Source organism: Ranitomeya imitator, chromosome 5, assembly GCF_032444005.1.
Source record: "Ranitomeya imitator isolate aRanImi1 chromosome 5, aRanImi1.pri, whole genome shotgun sequence".
NCBI lineage: Eukaryota > Metazoa > Chordata > Amphibia > Anura > Dendrobatidae > Ranitomeya > Ranitomeya imitator.
In genome coordinates this window covers 379,575,550-379,598,374 of record NC_091286.1, presented here as the reverse complement: position 1 = coordinate 379,598,374, position 22,825 = coordinate 379,575,550, and the positions used below count along the sequence as shown (strand labels likewise).

Below are 22,825 nucleotides of genomic sequence, written 5' to 3'. Positions count from 1 at the left end.
CCTGTATAGGAAGGCCACATAAGACCTGTCTTGGAATGTGTTGACCTGCTTAGTAGTGATGATGAGGAATATGGACATGTAAGTATAAGGACACTATGCGGGGGCTTATATGATAGTGGTGTGGAGCAAATCCTTTTCATCTGTGGAGACTAATATTATGGGGAACAGGGTAAACACTCGGTGTATCTGCAGTATTGCTGGACCCCAGAATTGTTTAATGACCATTGGCAGGCCTTGCATTGCTGACAGCCACCCTTGGCGTGGACATGGCCCACAGGGGGGGGACGTAGACTGTTTCTTCAGCATGCTATAACTGAGTAGTCTAAAAGAAGTTGTCATGTGTTCTGCAGGATAAATTAATATTTTCTATTCATGATTTTGAAATCTGCAATTCTCCTGCTTCTTAGCGACCCATAAAGGACCATGTTGACCGTCAGAAGGATCAGGTGGCTTCAACTCTTGATCGTCTTTCACGCCACGTTGAAGTACAAAAAAAGCAAACGGCTGAAAAAAACAAGGCGTTCCAGGCGAGTTAAGATCAGTTTTTGGATGTGCCTGGACGGTGACTTTCTGTAATGTAGATGGGCCTAATTTTGGTTAATGTTGCATGGTTATTTATCAAGTGTAAAATGTATAAAGGCGAGAGAATGGGGGAAGTTGTGTGATTAAAGTCTGGGCGTTAGTAGGAGACGGGAAATGCTGTCAAGCGGGAAGATGTTGCACGTGACTGCTCCTTTTGCAATTCCTCTTTGCTTAGTATGTTTTTGTTTTCTTGCAGGAAAAGTTAAACTTTCATCATGCTCATGGTTTACAGGAGTTAGAGTTTATCAGTGATCTTTCAGGCAAACATGCTGCAAAAGTGTGTGTCCACGAGTGGCTGAAAATGCCAGGTAAGCAGAACAAGTAAACTAATAAACAAAATGTTATCCGTGCACAGAAGACAGCAGATGGATATGGCTTAGGCTGCATTTGCACTTCTGTTTTTAAAAACGAACGCTATGCTGACCCATAGGTTTTAACCCATTTCTGCCATCGGATGTACTATCCCGTCCATGTGACCTGGGACTTAAATCCCATGGACGGGATAGTACGTCATACGCAATCAGCCGCTCTCACGGGGGGAGCGTGGCCGATCGCGGCCGGGTGTCAGCTGATTATCACAGCTGACACCTGGGACTAAGTGTTCCAGTGGCGTAGAGAAGCATCGCGCAGGGAGGGGACTCTACATGTTTCCCTGAGACCCTCAGAACAACGAGATGTGATCGTGTTGTTCCGAGGGTTTCCTCCCTGCAGGTCCCCTGATTCAAGATGGCCGCGGGGTCCTTCCGGGTCCTGCAGGGAGTTGGCTTGTCAGTGCCTGCTGAGACCAGGACCTGAGAAGCAGGGTGGATTGATTTAAATCACGCCGATTTAAATCACGATTTAAATCAAAAGATTTTTTTCTATTTAAATCGGATCGATTTAAATCATGATTTTAATCATGATTTAAATCACTGATTTAAATCAAAAGGTTTTTTTTTAATATAAATCACGATTAAAATGAGAAGTGAGAGCAGTGCGCATGTGCGCCCATAGTTACACGGACGAAACTAGGGGCAACGATCTAACGCCAGGGTGAGGGGGGGACCCCAAAGTAAGTAAAAATCTTTTTTGTTTTACTATATGGCAATAGGTAGGTGTGTAAAAGCAGCATGTCTTAATTGTATAAACTATTAATAGCCTCCACATTTTGTTCATACTGCCCCTTTAATTCCACACTTCTAGCTTGGTTTCACTTTTGGTTTAGTTTCTTTTTCCATTCAGTTGACATGCCCAAACTTGTTGGATAGTCAGCAGTACTTGGCTGTAGTAACAATCAAACTTCATAAGTGATCTGTGTGAGCCATGGCAGGTCGTAAGAGAGACCCTATTTGGGTTCATTTTGTTGAGATGCCAGCAGCAGATCTTGGAAAGAAAGGTGCAAGAGCAAAGTGCAAATACTGTCAACAGGATATCCAAGGACTTGTTTGCCGTTTGAAATCACATGAAAACTGCAACCAGAAGGGAAATGAAGATGTTGATAGTGATACAACTAATGTCAATGAACCCCCACAGCTTCTTATGCACCAGGAGCCTAGTACTAGTAAGTCTGGCAATTACAACCTATTTTTTTAACAGACATTTTACTGGGATGGTTAAAGTCTATGAAAAGAGAAATTTCTAGCACTAGTAGTTCTGGAGTATAGAATTTAAATTTATGTTAAGGCAATATTTCACAGAAAATTAACGCTAAAGGACATGTGCACCTTTATTTTTTTTAAGGTGCACATGTCCCCCCCCCCCCCCCCCGCAGCGCTCTTACCTCCGATCCCCGCAGCGCTGAGATCCGTGGCTTCGTTTTGACCGTCCGCCTCCCGTCCTCCGGTTGCGGCCTACTCGCAGTGATCCAGCGGCGTGACGTCAGCGGGCCGCACGCTCCATTGAAATGAATGGAGGCGCGCTCGCGGACGGTCAGAACGAAGCCACGGATCCCCGCAGCGCTGACATCGGAGGTAAGAGAGCTGCGGGGGGAGGACATGTGCACACTGCACCTTAAAAAATAAAGGTGCACATGTCCTTTAAGTAAAAATAAAGTGTGTATACGCTTATTTTTTTTTTTATTGTAGGCTGCAATTCACTTTTGAAGTCTGCCAAATTGACCATTTTTTAAAAAAAACATTTTTAAAACTTTTGTGACATAATTTTTTTCAGTTGCTCTGATATTAGTTACCAGTATTACAGCAACGTCACCGGAAAACTTGAGTAGCATAACTTTTGAGACAGCCCTTATAGGACGAGGACCATTACATTGTTCAAAAAGTTTGTTTCAAAATATTTTCGTTATATTTCTTCAAATACGCAGTCGATTTATATTTTTAATTTCTGTGCTTTCAGGGTCAAATATGGCTTGTGCTGCACGTGACAATCAATATCTGGGTACAACTTCAACAAAGCAGCCCAAAAAAAAACTTTGCATGCAAAGTGTAGAAAAATTCATCTTCAAGACTACGACGAGCCAGAAAGAACATTTTGATGAATTAATTGCTAAATTCATATTTGCAACCAATTCTTCTTTCCGACTAGTTGAGCACCCATTGTTTGTACAAATGATCGAAGGAATTAGACCAGGCTACAAACCACCAAGTAGATTTGATATCTCAGGAAAACATCTTCAGGCTGTATACGACATAGAAAGAGCGGCTTGTACAAAATATTTGAAAGACAAGGTTGTTAACATGAGCTTGGATGGTTGGAGCAACATCCACAACGACCCCATAATTTGCACTTGTGTCACAACAGAAGATGGTGAAACTTACCTTACAGACACAATCGACACATCTGGAAATTCACATACTGCTGAATATTTACTTGAAATTGCTAAGAACTCAATTCACCAATGCCAAGAACAGTTTGGATGTAAAGTAAGGAGCTTAGTTACTGATAACGCAAGCAATGTGGCAAAAATGCGAGCGGAACTGGCACATGAGGATGACACAAATGTCATTACATACGGTTGTTCTGCCCATTTGTTGCATCTTTTGGCAAAAGACCTGCATATTTCGGGTGTCAAGGAACATGTAGAAATTGTTAAATATTTCCGCAATAATCATTTTGCACATGCAACCTACAAGGAAATGGGAGGACTGAAGTTGGTTCTACCACAAGATGTTAGATGGAATACCTTGGCTGACTGCTTGGAAATGTTTATTAACAACTGGTCAAAATTACTGTCCATTTGCGAAACACATCGGGATAAAATTGATGCTAATATACGAAGCAAAGTATTAAATCTTGGTGTGAAGAGAAATGCCGAGGACCTTTTGGAAAGGTTAAAGCCAATATCGATTGCGTTGGATAAAATGCAGAAAGATACTGCAACCATAGCTGATGCCACAGAAGTTTGGAAAGATTTAGAAGGTTCTCTAGATTGCTTGAACCTCTCAAACAATGTAAAGGTTGCAATACAGCACCGCAAGGACCAAGCATTAAAAGAAGAACACTATTTAGCCAATATCTTGCATCCCATCTACAGAGGGAAAAAATTATCTGAGGCGGAAATCAACTCTGCAATGGAATGGCTCGCCAATACTAACCATGACATTGTGGCAACTGTGCTGAAATTGAAGTGTGAATCTGCACCATTTCAAAAATACATGTTTGCAGATAACGTCGTTAATGAACTAAAACCACTGGACTGGTGGAAGTCGCAATCACTTGTTCTTCCAGCAAAGATAATAAATCTAGCTACTCAGCTACTGACTGCATCGGCTTCATCCGCAGGAGTAGAGAGATTGTTTTCTTCATTTGGTTTTGTGCACACAACAGTCCGAAACCGCTTAGGAACTGCTAAAGCAGGACAACTGGTTTTCCTATTAAAAGTCCTAAATAAACAGTAGGCTTAAAGGACTGATGTATTCACTGAAGATGTTTGCTTACTTCAAACGTTAGAGATAAGCTATTGTTAAAAAGTACTTACTCTCTGTAGTTCAATTCTGAGTGTTTAATAGTGCAAATAAAAATTATTAGGTTTCATAATCAACTGTTTTAATATTTTTATTTGTGTAAAACAATTAGATTTGCAAAAAGACAAAGTTTTGCTTGTGTACAACTTGATTAAAAAATCTGATTTAAATCAAATGATTTAAATCAAAAAAATCTGATTTAAATAAAAAAATCTGATTTTTTTTTTTGATTTTTTTTAAAAAATCAAGATTTTTATCCACCCTGCTTCTGTTTTTAAAAACAAACGCTACGCTGACCCATAGGTTTTAACCCATTTCTGCCATCGGATGTACTATCCCGTCCATGTGACCTGGGACTTAAATCCCATGGACGGGATAGTACGTCATACGCAATCAGCCGCTCTCACGGGGGGAGCGTGGCCAATCGCGGCCGGGTGTCAGCTGATTATCACAGCTGACACCTGGGACTAAGTGTTCCGGTGGCGTAGAGAAGCATCGCGCAGGGAGGGGACTCCCTACATGTTTCCCTGAGACCCTCAGAACAACGAGATGTGATAGTGTTGTTCCGAGGGTTTCCTCCCTGCAGGTCCCCTGATTCAAGATGGCCGCGGTGTCCTTCCGGGTCCTGCAGGGAGTTGGCTTGTCAGTGCCTGCTGAGACCAGCACCTGAGAAGCCTCCTTCACTGCCTGTTAGATCGCTGATCTGACACAGTGCTGCGCAAAGTGTCAGATCAGCGATCTGACTTTAAACAGTGATGTCCCACCCTGGGACAATATAAAAAAGTTTAAAAAAATATGCTGTGTAAAAATATTTTTAAAAAAATTCCTAAATAAAGAAAAAATATATATTGTTCCAAGAAATACATTTCTTTATGTAAATAAAAAACCAAAATAAAAGTACACATTTAGTATCGCTGCGTCCGTAACGACCCGACCTATAAAACTGTCCCACTAGTTAACCCATTTGGTGAACACCGTAAAAATAAAATAAAAAACAAGGCAAAAAACAAAGCTTTATTACCTTACTGCCGAACAAAAAGTTGAATAACACGCAATCAAAAAGACGGATATAAATAAACATGGTACCGCTGAAAATGTCATCTTGTCCTGCAAAAAAAGTTATAGCCCTCAGAATGAAGCGATGCAAAAATAATTATTTTTTTTATATAAAATATTTTTTTATTGTATAAAAGCGCCAAAACATTAAAAAAAAATGTAAATGAGGTATCGCTGTAATCGTACTAATCCGACGAATAAAACTGCTTTCCAGTTCACCACCTGACAGCACCATTAAAGGACGTCCTTCTTACCCTAGGTGGGACAGGAATAACAAGCGGTTAAAAGGACCCTCCCCACTCCACCCACTAGTGTTTTTCCTGTCCCACTGTGGATAGGAACGGCAAGCTTTTCCTCGGAAGGTGCTGTGCAGATGGTGGGGATCGGGGGGCCCAGCCTTTCCCTTCCACACTGCAAGTTATCTGCGGCCGATACCTGCCATGAGGGGTCCCTCAGCCTCCCAAGTGTAGCGCTGCTCCTGGGGTCGGATCCGCTTCCTCCGTGCAGGGGGCTCTCAGTCTGGGTGTATGACTGCTGGGGGGTAAGTGCGACGACTGCTTCCAGCAGCGGCCGATTCCAGCATGAGGCCACCACCATCAGCGGCGGCCGCCTCCAGGTACAGCGGCCGCGTCACTTCTGGCCACGGCGAGCGCCGGAGAGCGGGACACCAGCGGCAGTGCCGGCCTCAGGAGATGCCATTCAGCCGTGTGGACGCGGTAAGGAGGGCAGGATCAAACAGGTAAAACATATATAAACATGTATGGGGGTCTATATGCCGCCAGCCATCCTGATAGGGAGTACCACAATGGAGGAGGCAACCAGACCCGAGGGGCCAGATCAGCCACAGGGGCACGTGAGTGGGCTAATCAAAGCCATACCACAATGCTTCTTATCTACAGGGTGGAGCGCGGTAATTTGCTTTTTTGCACTGCATGCTGTGGCGGCACTGTCGGTCGAAGAGAGGGGAGAGTGGGTGTGGCTTACAGTGGCTGATGGGAGATTTGTATTCCTCTGCCTTTCAGTTGCCATCATGCAGTGGACACGTGAGGAGAGGTCATTTTGTGTTGAAGCGTATTTTTCAAATGCACACTCGATCATTGCAGTGCAGCGTGCTTTTCGTTTACAATTCGCTGTTCCTCCACGCGGACGTGTTCCTGGACGGCAATCAATTGTAAATTGGGTGAATGCATTCAGAACAGCAGGGAATGTGTCATGTGTACGAAGGGGACCTGAGAGAAGGATTACAACACCACAAAACATCGAGAGAGTTAGAGCAGCAGTACTGCAATCTCCGAAACGCTCTGCTCGGAAGCAATCATTTGCTCTTGGCATTTCAAGACGTTCTCTCCACCGGATTCTTCATGATGAACTGAATTTTCACCCGTATAAAATGTGCGTGGTCCAACATTTGTCAGCATGGGACTATTTGACACGGCGGACCTCTTGTGAAGACATGTTAGCAACGATACCCCGTGACGCAATTGTGTTTTTTTCTGATGAGGCACATTTTCACCTCATTTTCACTGTGTGGTGCGCCATATCACGAGTAGGCATCATTGGTCCTTACTTTTTTCAGGATAATGGTCGTGCCATAACTGTGAACTCCGAACGGTACTTGTCTATGATACAGGATTATTTTCAGCCGGCTCTTGAGGCAATGGAACTAGAGGATACATGGTTCCAACAGGATGGTGTCACTGCACACACAGCGAGGGTTACCATGAATTGTTTGAGGCAAATGTTTCCTGGACGGCTTATCTCTTTGAGGGGAGATGTGAACTGGCCAGCACGCTCACCAGATTTAGCCCCATGCGATTTTTTCCTTTGGGGTTACCTGAAGTCTAAGGTGTATATCAACCATCCCAACACCTTGGAAGACCTAAGGAACAATATTGAAGCTGAAATTGGCAGAATACCAGTGGACATGCTTGTTAGAGTTCATGAAAACTTCAGAAAACGTATGCAGCAGTGTGTGGATAGCGAAGGTCGACATTTGCCAGATACACTATTTAAAACCATGTAATTTAAAAATTCCATTACTGTTCAGTATAATTAAAATATAAAATAAATTTTTCTAATGATCATAATTTTTTTATTTCATTCCCAAATCAGCAAATTACCGCGCTCCACCCTGTATTTCCCTACTCCCCTACATACTAGGATCTCTTATGTATTTTAGGCTAAGCCTCCCATCCCTGCGCCTGAAAAGAAGAAATTCGGAAAAAGTAAATGCCCTATTTGTGCAGCTAGATTCCCGGAGAATTGGCGAAAGCCACTATGCAAGACGTGCACATCTAAGACAATTGGGGAAGAACAAACTATTTTGTTAACCAATATGAGACCAATGATACGTCAGGAAGATCAGGCATCTATCTCGAGCCTGAATCTTCCCCACGCCAGCCAGTCAGAACCGCAAATATCGCGGAAAAGACCCAGAGACTCTAGTCCTTCTTCGGAGGAAGAGAATTCGGAGGAATCGGACAAAGAAGGAAGAGGGAAACCATTAGGAAGAGGAAAGAGGTATCTCTTCTCGGCGGCAGATACGGATGAACTCCTACATGCTGTACGTAGCACCATGCAGTTACAGGACACGCCAGAGGAAACCTCAATTCAAGATGAAATGTTTGGTGGTTTACATGCTCAAGTCAAGTCACAAAAGTGTTTCCAGTTAACAATCATATTCGTTCCATGATTTTGGAGGCGTGGCAGGAAGTGGAAAAGAGACTAGTAGTACCTAGAGACTTCAGACTTCGTTTACCGTATAATGCAGAGGATATTAAAGTTTGGGTTGAAGTTCCCAAGATTGATGTGCCACTAGCAAAGGTGGCAAAGAAGACTTCAATTCCATTTGAAGACTCCTCCGCCTTAAAGGATCCAATGGATTGCAAAGCAGATGGACTGCTCAAGAGAACTTGGGAATACTCGGCGGCAATAATACGGGCCAATATAGAGGCAACATCGGTAGCCCGGTCCATGCATTTGTGGATAGACGATTTGGAGGAACATCTCAAAGCTAAGACTTCCAGAGATGTTATCCTCAAATCCCTTCCGTTGCTAAAACTCGCAACAGGCTTTATGGCGGACGCTTCAGCAGAGTCTGTACGCTTCGCTGCCAGAAGTGAGTCTTTGTCCAACGCTGCCAGAAGAGCTATCTGGCTAAAGACTTGGTCAGGGGATATCCAATCAAAAATAAAACTGAGTGGAATCCCATTCTCAGGGAGTAAAGTATTTGGGCCTATTCTAGATGACCTTTTAGAAAAAGCCTCAGATAAAAAGAAAGGGTTCCCTGAAGAGAACACAAAGTTCCAGCCCTTGCGTAGATCCCGACCTAGTCAGAAGACAGACTACAAAGGGAAAGGGAAGACTCTTATCTTATCCCAAGGGTGGAAAGGGTAGAGACTCCATTTTTCCAAATACAGGTGCAGGAAAGCCAAATAAATGACATCAAGGTGGGAGGTTGGTTACAGACATTTCTAGGGGGTTGGCAGAAAATTTCCCAAAATCCTTGGATTCTGCAGGTAATTGCTCAGGGGTACAAACTAAAATTCTCCAGCCATCCCCAAGAAAGATTTGTAGTAACCAGACCCTGTCCGCTCTTAGACTCCTCTATGTGGGCAAACATCCAGGAGTTGTTAGAGTTAGAGGCAATCATCCCGGTACCCATCTCGGAAAGAGGCAAAGGCCATTATTTTCACTTTTTCTCAATAAAAAAAACCTTTGGGAGACTCCCGAACTATCATAAACTTAAAACCCTTGAACAGGTGGATCAGGTACAAAAGATTCAGGATGGAATCTATAATAGACAAAGACATGGTAATGTGCACCTTGGATGTAAGCAATGCATACTACCATGTCCCAAAACACGCTTCCTACCAAAAGTTTCTGAGGTTCGCCCTGATGAACAGAAGAGTAATGTATCACTTCCAGTTCACGTGTCTTCCCTTCGGCCACGTGTCTCCCCTTCGGCCTTGCTTCAGCACCCAGAGTATTTACCAAACTAATGTCAGAGGTACTAGCCTATCTAAGGAACCAAAATATTGCCATAGTGCCATATCTGGAGGACTTTCTGATAATGGCGAGATCAGAGAAACTTCTCAAAATAGACTGCAGCTTCACACTCTCCATTCTACAAGATCTGGGGTGGATTGTGAATTGGAAAAAATCAATTAGAAACAGCTAGAGTTAGATTGGAACATCTGGGTTGGATAATTAATTATGAGAAGTCTCGGTTGCAGCACCTAAAAATTCAAAAGTTTTTAGGATTATTATTAGATTCAGCTACACAAGTGTCTTCTCCCTACTGAGAAATTAGATCAAATTCAGCGCCAGGTATTAAGGGCAATTAATACACCCTCCATGACCCTTCGACAGGCTAATCCCTGCTAGGATCCCTCACATCATGCATCCCGGCGGTCAGATGGGCTCAATTTCATACTAGAACCTTACAGAAGGATGTTTTGATTAATGATAAAATCTTGAGGGGAGCCTTACGGGGAAAAAATAACCTTGAGGCCGGTAACTCTTGAATCCCTAAGGTGGTGGCAAGATAGAGATAATTTATCGACGGGTTCCCTGGATGACAGACATAACCCGGGTAATAACTACGGATGCCAGCCCCTCAGGGTGGGGGTCCCACATGGGTGACAATGTGGTTCAGGGACAATGGGAACCATATACAACGTCTTCATCCAACCAGAGGGAATTAATGGCGATTGAATTAGCAGTTTAAAAAACTCCTCATATATCTGCAGGGACACCACATCAGGATCCTCTTGAACAACCAGGTGGCAGTGGCCTTTATAAATCATCAAGGTGGAACTTGTTACGAGGCTCTGATGCAGGTCACAAATCGCTTATTCCATACGGCGGAGACAAATTTTCAATCTTTGACTGCTCTTCACATCAAGGGGAAAGAAAACGTAAAGGCAGACTTTCTCAGCCGCAATATACTAAGGCCGGGTTCACACTGCGTTAGCAGCAGCCCGTTCAGCACATACGCTAACGGGCTACTGTTAGCGCAAGTGCCGGCGTTTACATCGCGCTAGCGCAGATAGAGCATCTGCTAGCTCTATCTGCGCTAGCAGTGATGGACCCGGAAACGCTGCAGCCCGCGTCTCCGGGTCCGTCACTCAATGACGGCACATCCCTAGCGCACGCCAATTGTGGGCGTGCGCTAGCGATGCGTCTGACATTGCAGTCAATGGCGGCCGTAATGGACTACGTTACACCGCGTTTATGCCGCGGTGTAACGTAGTCCATCTAACGGACTGCCTGGACGCAGTGTGAACCCGGCCTAATACAAGGGGAATGGTCTCTAAATGGAGACGTGTTCAATCAGATTGTCCGCCGATGAGGTCAACCAGTGGTGGACCTATTTGCCACAAGAGACAACAAAAAAGTGAAAAAATTTTCTTTAAATCCCAGGGAGAATCCTCTAGTGGTCGATGCATTCCTAATAAAATGGGATTTTCTATTCGCCACGACAGCACCCACTAGAGAGAGGGGATCCGCCCCTAGGAACAGGAAACCTACAGAGAGATAAAAGGGGCGGCCCCCCCTCGCTCCTCAGTTGGTTTCCTGTTCCTAGATGGAGACCCACAGAGAAGACTCTATGGATTTAGGAAGAGGAAGACCTGCCTGGACTACCGCCTGTACGACTCTGCTGAGCGGCAGGGGTTCCAGAGCAGGTAGACAGAGTCGGGGGAAGGATCCTGCGGGCTCCCCCCTCATCTGGTGTGGCTGACAGGCAGCCTGAAGATATCCAACGGTCTCCCTGCTGGGACACCGTTGTGGAGACGCCGACAGTGCGGGTACCTGCTGCGGCCGGTAATAGAGGACGTCCTCCGGTGTGCGTCTGAGCAGCGGTGAGACGGTTCCGCGATCCGAGGCCCTCCTGTCCCTCCAAGGTAAGAGGTGACATGGTGGGATGCAGCAGGCAGCGGCGTCTCCCGGCATACAGGACGCGGGCGCATGCGCAGTAGCGTCGGCGTCCCGGAAATGGAGATGAACTTCCGGGGCACGGTGTTGGAGATCATTTCCGGGGGGAACCGCCATATTGGATTCCCCCATGCGGTGCCATTACTCTGAACGCCGGATTTGTAAGTAAGAAAAAAAAAAAAAAAAAAAAAAAAACAGCAAGGGGTGTGTACATTGCTACACTATAAAGTGTAGTCAGTAAGTGCAGTCAGTGTGCCATTATGTCATCCCATGAGGAGGTCAGGGTGCACCCTATGGAAGAGCCATTAGTCCCTAGTGGTGAAGCCAGGAAAAGGAATAGTGGACACTCTAAAATAAGTGACTCCACTGATAAGTCAGGAAGAAAATCCTCCCGGTCCACACCCCAGGCTAAGACATCTCCGCAGCCGGTATAAATATTACGCTGGGTGAGTGCGTATATAGCTTCACTGAAGCTTATATTGATTCCTTTGCTTATATTATTTCTAGGCAAAGAGGACGGGGAAGAGTAAGCACAAACAATGTGCCATATGTACCGAACCCCTGCCTGACTCCTATCTTAAATATCTGTGTCAGGCATATATAGACAACACCTTACGGCAGGAGGAATCGGTTAAAATGAATGAGATACGGCTCATAATTCGGGAAGAACTTCAGTCGTTGGGAGGTGGTTCTACTTCTTCAGTAAATATGGAGAAACGAAGGAGAAAAACATCCTCTCCTAGAGCTGACACATCAGCAGAGAGTGGGGAGGTCGACTCTGATATTTCTCAGCAATCTAATTCCTCAGAGGAAGAGGACTTCGTCTGTTTTCCAACTGAGGGCATAAACAACCTAGTAAAATCAGTGAGAAATACGATGGGGGTGTCTGAATCAAAAGAACCACAGACGCCACAAGAAGTTATGTTCGCTGGTCTTTCTCAGAAGAAAGGCCACGTATTTCCAATAAATCAGGCCATAAAAGATCTCGTTAAAAAAGAATGGAGTAGAGGTCAAAAGGGGTTGGTCCCAATATCCTGTAAGAGACGCTACCCCTTTGACGATGAGGATTTGAATACCTGGGCCAAGATACCAAAAGTCGATGCGGCAGTTGCATCTACATCTCGCCGTTTCTCTTTACCAGTGGAGGATGCAGGTTCCTTATCGGATCCTATGGACCGGAAATCAGATGCACTCCTTAAAAAATCGTGGGAGGCCTGTGTCACGGCATTCAAGCCGGCTATTTCAGCCACATGTACTGGCAGATCAATGCTAGTATGGCTGGATCAGCTGGATCAAAAGATTAAGAGTGGCGTATCCAGAGAAAAATTAAGGGCATCTATCCCTTTGATTAAAGGTGCTGCGGCTTTTATATCAGATGCCTCAATTGATTCCCTCCGCCTGGCGGCCAGAACAGCTAATCTCGCTAATACAGCTCGGCGGGTTTTATGGTTAAAAAACTGGAAGGGGGATGCCCAGTCAAGATCCAAATTATGTTCCATACCCTGTCAGGGTGAGTACCTGTTTGGAACAGTCCTTGATGATATTCTCACTAAGGCGGGCGAGAGGAAGAAAGGATTCCCTAATCCCTTTTTTCCGTCTTACAGAAGGGCGTTCAGGAAGCCACCATTCGGAAGAAAGGGAGGCTTCAGAGACAGGTGGAATAATAAAGATTTCAAACAAAAAGGAAATCTGTTTAATAAACGCCCCTTCAAGCCAACCGATAAATTCCATCAGTGATATTTCTCCGGTGGGTGGAAGACTAAAACAATTCAGTCATCAATGGAAAGAAATAACAACTAATCAATGGGCTATTAAATTAACATCCTCAGGCCTCACACTAGACTTTATTAAAATTCCTCCGGATTCTTTCCTTCTTACCACCTTAAGATCCAAGCCTCAGCAAGAGGCACTTGAAACCGAGGTTAAATCCCTCCTACGCAAACATGTCCTAGTAGAGGTTCCATCTTCCCAGATAGGGAGAGGCTTTTACTCTCCCTTGTTTCTGATTAGTAAGCCGGATGGCTCTTTCAGAACTATAATCAATTTGAGGAAGCTGAATTCCTTTATAAAACCTAAAACATTCAAAATGGAATCCATTCGTTCAGCTATAAAAAAATCTATTTCCAAATTGTTACATGGTAGTATTGGATCTTAAAGATGCTTACTACCATATTCCCATTCATAATTCACACCAACAATTTCTTCGGGTAGCAGTTTGTATAGAGGGGCAAATTCGTCATCTACAATATAGAGCAATGCCCTTCGGGTTATCTATGGCCCCAAGGATTTTTACTAAGTTACTATCAGAAGTAATGTCTTTTTTACGGGTAAAGGATACTTTGGTCATCCCATATCTAGATGACCTGTTGATTGTAGGAAAGAGCCCCCTACAGTGTGAGCAGAGATTACAGGAAGTAGTGATATCCTTACAATCCCTGGGTTGGCTAGTTAATTGGGAAAAATCTAGACTTCAGCCTGTAACGTGTCAGAAATTCCTTGGGCTCCTTCTAGATTTGGTCGACCAGATTTGTAAACTGCCTGAGGATAAGAAATTCTCCATAGTTGATAAGGTGTCCTCAGCAATAAAAAGACGTAGTATGTCACTAAGACAGGTCATGTCATTGCTAGGCTCTCTAACATCGTGCATTCCTGCGGTACAGTGGGCACAGTTCCATACTAGGCAGCTACAAAAATTTGTATTGGAGGAGGACATTAAGAATAGAGGATGTCTGGATAGAACAGTTTTCCTAACATCGGAAGTATTACACTCCCTTAGGTGGTGGTTGGATCAGAATAATCTTTCAAAGGGGGTTCTATGGGTAATCACTCCTTCTAGTGTTGTGACCACAGATGCTAGTCCTGAAGGCTGGGGGGCTCATTTTCAGGATCAATGGGTTCAGGATCTTTGGTCCAGCTCAGATCTTAATAATTCCTCGAATGTCAAGGAGTTGAGGGCGGTATATTACTCCCTTCTCCACTTTCTTCCCCAGCTCAGCGGCTCTCATACAAGAGTATTCTCCGACAACACCACTGCGGTGGCTTATCTGAACCATCAGGGAGGTACAAGGTCGGACAAACTCAGGGAGGTGGCATCAGACATCATGGAGTTAGCCGAAGATCATCTACTATCACTATCGGCAGTACACATCAGAGGCACAGACAACTTTCGTGCCGATTTCCTGAGCCGTCATACTCTTCATCAAGGGGAATGGATGCTGAGCAGGAAAATTTTCAAAGCAATAACAGCTCGATGGGGTGTTCCTCAAATAGACTTGTTTGCCACAAGAGCCAACCGTCAAGTCAAGATGTTTGCCTCTCTAAACAGGGAGGACAAGCCAGACATACTCGATGCCCTCCAGACGCCATGGACATTCGATCTGGCCTATGCTTTCCCTCCATGGAATCTATTACCTATAGTAATAAGAAAAATAAGGGAGGAGGGCGCAAAAGTTCTGTTGATTGGCCCAAGAGGCCATGGTTCTCATGGCTGAGGGCGATGTCAGTGTCAGATCCATGGATTCTGCCTCAGTCCAAGGACCTACTCTCTCAAGGTCCATTCCTCCATCCTCAGGCAAAGGGCATGAACTTAACTGCCTGGCGTTTGAGAGGCGGTTACTAAATCTCAGGGGGTTTTCTAATGGATTAATCGATACTCTTATGAAGAGCAGAAAACCTTCAACTACCAGGATTTATGTTAGAATTTGGAGGAAATTCCTTCAATTTCATACTACACAATTTTCCTCTGAGATTCCTATATTTGCAATGTTAGAATTTCTACAAAAAGGGCTGGAATTAGGGCTCTCCGTGAGCACTCTGAAGGTGCAGGTTTCAGCATTAGGAGCTCTTTTTAATCATAACATTGCAGGAAATAAATGGATATCCCAGTTTATATCCGCTTGTGAAAGATCAAAACCAATTAACATTCCTCGGGTTCCTCAGTAGGATCTTTCGATAGTTTTAAATGCATTAACACAACCACCTTTTGAGCCTCTCCATACAGCCTCACTAAAGAATATTTCTTTGAAGACGGTTTTGTTAGTGGCGTTTAGTCTCTGCCAGAAGAGTGAGCGATCTCCATGCATTATCTATAGATCCTCCCTTTTTAACGGTAACATCAGATAGGATACTTTTAAAAACAGATCCTTGTTATCTCCCTAAGGTGGCTTCTACCTTTCATAGATCCCAGGAGATCTTCTTACCCACCTTTTATGAGAACCACTCAACTCCAGAAGAAAGACTTCACACCCTAGATGTAAAAAGGTCTGTCCTAGCCTATTTAGAGAGAACTAGGGACTGGAGGAAGAGTAGGGCTCTCTTTGTGTCTTTCCAGGGTAAAACCAAGGGTGCCGGAGTCACAAAGAACACATTATCTCGCTGGATCAGAGAGGCCATAATCTTGGCGTATAAAGCTGGAGGGAGAGATCCTCCAATGCATGTCGGAGTGCACTCTACAAGAGCCTTGTCGACTTCCTGGGCAGAAAGGGCAAATGTGCCAATAGACCTTATATGTAAGGCTGCAACTTGGTCTTCACCAAATACCTTTTATAAACATTATAGATTAGATCTATCCTCTACTTCTGATCTAACTTTTGGTGTATCGGTCCTTGACTCAGTAAACCCACCCAGTCTATAGTCTCTGCAATTCTCTCTAGTGGGTGCTGTCGTGGCGAATAGAAAATACCGGATTACGTACCGGTAATGCTCTTTTATAGAGCCCACGACAGCACCCGTTCACATCCCTCCCTTTTCTGTATATAGTTGCACATGGTGCTTGTTTGGTGAGGTGTAAATATTAGAAAGATATGATATGAGGTTGTAAATATGTATATACCTGAACCTGTTAACTAAAACTTGGCGGCGGTTCCTCCTATTCTCTGTAAAACAACTGAGGAGCGAGGGGGGGCCGCCCCTTTTATCTCTCTGTAGGTTTCCTGTTCCTAGGGGCGGATCCCCTCTCTCTAGTGGGTGCTGTCGTGGGCTCTATAAAAGAGCATTACCGGTACGTAATCCGGTATTTTCCTTTGGCTTACGCCTTCCCACCATTGAACCTGTTACCTCTAGTGGTGAGGAAAATAAGGGAAAATCGTGCAAAGGTCATTCTGATTGCTCCTTTCTGGCCCAGGAGAACCTGGTTTGCATGGCTCAGGACAATGTTGGTAGGCGATCCCTGGGTACTACCAGATATCCCGAATTTGCTTTTCCAGGGGCTTATATGCCATCCACAGGTGAAGGGACTCCATTTAACAGCTTGAGTTTGAGCGGTCAATATTAAAAACAAAGGCTTCTCCCCAAATTTGGTAGACACCCTTCTAAAAAGTAGAAAACAAATAACAACAAAAATCTACTCGAGAACCTGGAGAAAGGTCTTGGCCTTCTCAGATTTTAACATCGAAGAAGGGGTACCAATACGCCAGATATTAGAATTTCTGCAAAAGGGATTAGAATTAAATCTTTCTGCAAGTACACTGAGAGTACAGGTATCAGCCCTTGTTGCCCTGTTTTCTTGTAATATTGCCAATAATTACTGGGTGTCGAGGTTCATTAAGGCAGTCGGTAGAGCTAGACCTTTGTATAAAAACAAGGCGGTACCATGGGACCTAAATCTAGTCCTTTCATCTCTAATGAAAGACCCGTTTGAGCCCTTACAAGAAGCCTCTATCAAAATGTTGTCCCTTAAAACAGCTTTTCTGGTAGCTATAACATCAGCTCGCAGAATAGGAGACATCCAGGCACTTTCCAGACTTCCCCCGTATACAGAGTTCTTACAGGATAGGGTGATTCTCAGATCGGACCCAGCTTATTAACCATAAGTAGCATCCCAATTTCACAGATCACAGGAGATAGTTCTACCATCCTTTATCCCTAATCCTTCTAACCCTAAAGAAAAAGAACTCCAAACATTGGATGTTAGGAGATGCCTTCTACAATATGTCTGTCACTAATGATTGGAAGAAACATAATGCACTATTCTAAAGGTAACGTCACACTGAGCAACTTTTGAACGATAGCGATCCGTGACGTTGCAGCGTCCTGGATAGCGATCTCGTTGTGTTTGACACGCAGCAGCGATCAGGATCCTGCTGTGACATCGCTGGTTGGAGCTAGAAGGCCAGAACTTTATTTTGTCGTCGGGTCACCTGCTGTCATCTCTGGATCGGCGTGTGTGACGCCGATACAGCGATGAGTCCCCGGGTAACCAGGGTAAACATCGGGTTACTAAGCGCAGGGCCGCACTTAGTAACCCGATGTTTACCCTGGTTACCATTGTAAAAGTTAAAAAAAAAAAAACACTACATACTCACATTCCAGTGTCTGTCACGTCCCTCGCCGTCAGCTTCCCGCACTGACTGTGAGCACCGGCCGTAAAGCACAGCGGTGACGTCACCGCTGTGCTCTGCTTTACGGCCGGCGCTCACAGTCAGTGCGGGAAGCTGACGGCGAGGGACGTGACAGACACTGGAATGTGAGTATGTAGTGTTTTTTTTTTTTTTAACTTTTACAATGGTAACCAGGGTAAACATCGGGTTACTAAGCGCGGCCCTGCGCTTAGTAACCCGATGTTTACCCTGGTTACCCGGGGACTTCGGCATCGTTGGTCGCTGGAGAGCTGTCTGTGTGACAGCTCCCCAGCGACCACACAAGGACTTTCCAACGATCACGGCCAGGTCATATCGCTGGTCGTGATCGTTGGAAAGTTGATCAGTGTGAAGGTACCTTTATCCTTCCAAGGTCCTAGGAAAGGGGTTAGGGTACCGTCACACAGTGGTACTTTTGTCGCTACGACGGTATGATTCGTGACGTTCCAGCGATATCCATACGATATCGCTGTGTCTGACACGCAGCAGCGATCAGGGATCCTGCTGAGAATCGTACGTCGTAGCAGATCGTTTGGAACTTTCTTTCGTCGCTGGATCTCCCGCTGTCATCGCTAGATCGGTGTGTGTGTGTGACACCGATCTAGCGATGCGTTCGCTTGTAACCAGGGTAAACATCAGGTTACTAAGCGCAGGACCGCGCTTAGTAACCCGATGTTTACCCTGGTTACCAGCGTAAATGTAAAAAAAAAACAAACAGTACATACTTACATTCCGGTGTCCGTCAGGTCCCTTGCCGTCTGCTTCCCGCACTCACTGACTGCCGGCCGTAAAGTGAAAGCAGAGCACAGCGGTGACGTCACCGCTGTGCTGTGCTTTCACTTTACGGCCGTCAGTCAGTGAGTGCGGGAAGCAGACGGCAAGGGACAGACACCGGAATGTAAATATGTACTGTTTGGTTTTTTTTACGCTGGTAACCAGGGTAAACATCGGGTTTCTGAGCGCGGTCCTGCGCTTAGTAACCCGATATTTACCCTGGTTACCCGGGGACCTCGGCATCGTTGGTCGCTGGAGAGCTGTCTGTGTGACAGTTCTCCAGCGACCACACTACGACTTACCAACTTACCACTTACCAGGTCGTATCGCTGGTCGTGATCGTAGGTAAATCGTATAGTGTGACGGTACCCTTAAGGCCCCTTCACATTAAGCGACGCTGCAGCGATACCGACAACGATCCGGATCGCTGCAGCGTCGCTGTTTGGTCGCTGGAGAGCTGTCACACAGACCGCTCTCCAGCGACCAACGATGCCGGTAACCAGGGTAAATATCAGGTAACTAAGCGCAGGGCCGCGCTTAGTAACCCGATGTTTACCCTGGTTACCATGCTAAAAGTAAAAAAAAAACAAACACTAGATACTTACCTACCGCTGTCTGTCCTCCAGCGCTGCGCTCTGCTTCTCTGCTCTCCTCCTGTACTGTCTGTGAGCCGGAAAGCAGAGCGGTGACGTCACCGCTCTGCTTTCCGGCTCACAGCCAGTACAGGAGGAGTGCAGAGCACAGCGCTGGAGGACAGACGGCTGTAGGTAAGTATGTAGTGTTTTTTTTTTTTTTACTTTTAGCATGGTAACCAGGGTAAACATCGGGTTACTAAGCGTGGCCCTGCGCTTAGTTACCCGATGTTTACCCTGGTTACCAGTGAAGACATCGCTGGATCGGTGTCACACACGCCGATCCAGCGATGTCTCCAGGGAGTCCAGCGACGAAATAAAGTTCTGGACTTTATTCAGCGACCAGCGATCTCCCAGCAGGGGCCTGATCGTTGGTCGCTGTCACACATAACGATTTAATTAACGATCTCGTTGCTACGTCACAAATAGCAACGATATCGTTAACAATATCGTTATGTGTGAAGGTACCTTTAGAGCATAAAAATGCACGCTAGCTAAATGGATTAGGGAGGCTATCTCTCTGGCTTATACAGCAGGTGGGGGTGCGGCTCCGCAGAATCTGAGAGCGCATTCCACCCGAGCCATGGCATCCTGGGCGGAAAGGTCAGGAGTGTCAATCGACCAGCTATGTAAGGCGGCCACGTGGTCATCCCCTTCCACCTTTTTCAAACACTATCGGTTGGACTTGGGGTTCTCCTCAGATCTCACCTTCGGGTTAAGGGTGCTGCAGGGTATGGTCCCTCCCTAAGGTTGCTTACATCTCTGTAAATCTCTCGTGGTGCTGTCATGGGAGTCCGAATAAAGCATTAAGCTACTTACCGGTAGCTGCATTTTTCGTGGGCTCATGACGGCACCCTTAGTTCCCTCCCTATTCACGTGGGGGTTGCACTTACTTAAAATATAAAAAAAAATAAAAAATTCTCACATGTGATATCTGGATTGTTACTTTATTAACCCCTTTCTGCCATTGGAAGTACTATTCCGTCCATGTGGGGTGGACCCTACTTCCCAAGGACGGAATAGTACGTCCAGCGCGATCAGCCGATCGCCGCCGGGTGTCGGCTGATTATTACAGCTGACATCCGGCACTATGTGCCAGGAGTGGTCACGGACCGCCTCTGGCACATTAACCCCCGGCATACTGTGATCAATCGCAGTGTTCCGGCGGTACAGGGACGCATCGCGCAGGGAGGGGGCTCTCTGCGTGCTTTCCTGAGACCCTCTGAGCAATGCGATGTGATCGCGTTGCTCCGAGGGTCTCTTACCTCCTCCTCCCTGCAGCAATAAAAAAAGTACGCATATTTAGTATTGCCGCGTCCGTAACAACCCGACCTATAAAACTGTCCCACTAGTTAACCCCTTCAGTGAACACCGTAAAAAAAAAAAAAAAACCCGAGGCAAAAAACAACGCTTTATTATCATACCGACGAACAAAAAGTGGAATAACACACGATCAAAAAGACGGATGTAAATAACCATGGTACCGCTGAAAACGTCATCTTGTCCCGCAAAAAACGAGCCGCCATACAGCATCATCAGCGAAAAAATAAAGAAGTTATAGTCTTCAGAATAAAGCGATGCAAAAATAATTATTTTTTCTATAAAATAGTTTTTATCGTATAAGAGCGCCAAAACATAAAAAAATGATATAAATGAGGTATCGCTGTAATTGTACTGACTAGAAGAATAAAACTGCTTTATCCATTTTATTAAACGCGGAACGGTATAAACCGCCCCCCCCCCAAAAGAAATTCATGAATAGCTGGTTTTGGTAATTTCTGCCTCACAAAAATCGGAATAAAAAGCGATCAAAAAATGTCACGTGCCCGAAAATGTTACGAATAAAAACGTCAACTCGTCCCGCAAAAAAACAAGACCTCACATGACTCTGTGGACCAAAATATGGAAAAATTATAGCTCTCAAAATGTGGTAACGCCCAAAAATATTTTTTGCAATAAAAAGCGTCTTTTAGAGTGTGACGGCTGCCAATCATAAAAATCCGCTAGAAAACCCGCTATAAATAGTAAATCAAACCCCCTTCATCACCCCCTTAGTTAGGGAAAAATTAAAAAAATGTATTTATTTCCATTTTCCCATTAGGGCTAGTGTTGGGGTTATGGTTAGGGATTAGATTACATTTACGGTTGGGATTAGGCCGGGTTCACATTGCGTTAAAAGCAGCTCGTTCAACACATACGTTAACGGGCTGCTGTTAACGCAAGTACCGGTATGGCATCGCGCTAGCGCACATAGAGCATCTGCTAGCTCTATCTACGCTGGCGGTGACGGACCCGGAAACGCTGCAGCCCGCGTCTCTGGGTCCGTCACTCGATGCGTCAATGACGTCACTCGATGCGTCCGACATTGGATTCAATGGCGGCGTTAACGGACTGCGTTACACGGTGCCACGGTGTAACGTAGTCCGTCTAACGGACGGGTTCAACTCAATGTGAACCCAGCCTTAGGGTTAGGGGTGTGGTTAGGGGTGTGGTTGGGCTAGGGTAGGGTTTCAGTTAGAATTGAGGGTTTCCACTGTTTAGGCAGATCAGGGCTCTCCAAACGCGACATGGCATCCGATCTCCATTCCAGCCAATTCTGCATTTAAAAAGTAAAACTGGGCTCCTTCCCTTCCGAGCTCTCCCGTGTGCCCAAACAGGGGTTTACCCCAACATATGGGGTTTCGGTGTACTCAGGACAAATTGGACAAAAACTTCTGGGGTCCAATTTCTCTTGTTACCCTTGTTACAACACATCTAGATAAGTTCCTTGGAGGGGGTCTAGGTTCCAATATGGGGTCACTTGTGGGGGGTCTCTACTTTTTAGGTACATCAGGGGCTCTGCAAATCCAACCTGACGCCTGCAGACCAATCCATCTAAGTCTGCATTCCAAATGGCGCTCCTTCCCTTCCGAGCTCTGCCATGCGCCCAAACGGTGGTTCCCCCCACATATGGGGTATCAGCGTACTCAGGACAAATTGGACAACAACTTTTGGGGACCAATTTCTCCTGTTACCCTTGGGAAAATACAAAACGGGGTGTTAAAGATAATTTTTGTGGAAAAAAAAATATTTTTTATTTTCACGGCTCTGCATTAACTGTAGTGAAACACTTGGGGGTTCAATGTTCTCACAACATATCTAGATAAGTTCTTGGGGGGGTCTACTTTCCAAAATGGTGTCACTTGTGGGGGGTTTCAATGTTTTGGCACATCAGTGGCTCTCCAAACGCAACATGGCGTCCCATCTCAATTCCAGTCAATTTTGCATTGAAAAGTCAAATGGCGCTCCTTCCCTTCCGAGCTCTGCCATGCGCCCAAACAGTGGTTTACCCCCACATATGGTGTATCTGGGTACCTGGGACAAATTGTTCAACTTTTGGGGTCCATTCTCTCCTGTTACCCTTGGTAAAATAAAACAAATTGGAGCTGAAGTAATTTTTTTTGTGAAAAAAAAAAAAATAAATGTTCATTTTTTTTTTAAACATTAAAAAAGTTCCTGTGAAACACCTGAAGCGTTAATAAACTTCTTGAATGTGGTTTTGAGCATCTTGAGGGGTGCAGTTTTTAGAATGGTGTTACACTTAGTTATT

The 22,825-nt window shown here is 45.1% G+C and overlaps 2 protein-coding genes across 6 annotated transcripts in view; both read left to right on the top strand.

Annotated features, from left to right (window-relative positions):
* Window positions 1-22,825, top strand: part of ZNF451 (zinc finger protein 451) — a 120,549-nt gene that overhangs the window by 3,951 nt on the left and 93,773 nt on the right. For all 5 annotated transcript variants that reach the window (XM_069726734.1, XM_069726736.1, XM_069726735.1 and 2 more), the window contains exons 3-5: window positions 10-78; window positions 408-527; window positions 779-890. In XM_069726734.1, the coding sequence (XP_069582835.1) occupies window positions 10-78; window positions 408-527; window positions 779-890 (301 nt within the window). The remainder of the gene's footprint in view (window positions 1-9; window positions 79-407; window positions 528-778; window positions 891-22,825) is intronic.
* LOC138637810 (uncharacterized) lies at window positions 1,870-4,554 on the top strand. Its single transcript, XM_069726739.1, has 2 exons — window positions 1,870-2,122; window positions 2,914-4,554. Exons 1-2 carry the CDS (start codon window positions 1,885-1,887, stop codon window positions 4,413-4,415), a joined length of 1,740 nt encoding a protein of 579 aa, XP_069582840.1. The 5' UTR covers window positions 1,870-1,884; the 3' UTR covers window positions 4,416-4,554.

Coding starts and splice junctions, on each gene's coding strand:
- LOC138637810 (XM_069726739.1), top strand. CDS start 1,885: ATGGCAGGTCGTAAGAGAGACCCTATTTGGGTTCATTTTGTTGAGATG. Junction 2,123..2,913: donor GCACCAGGAGCCTAGTACTA/GTAAGTCTGGCA, acceptor CTGTGCTTTCAG/GGTCAAATATGGCTTGTGCT.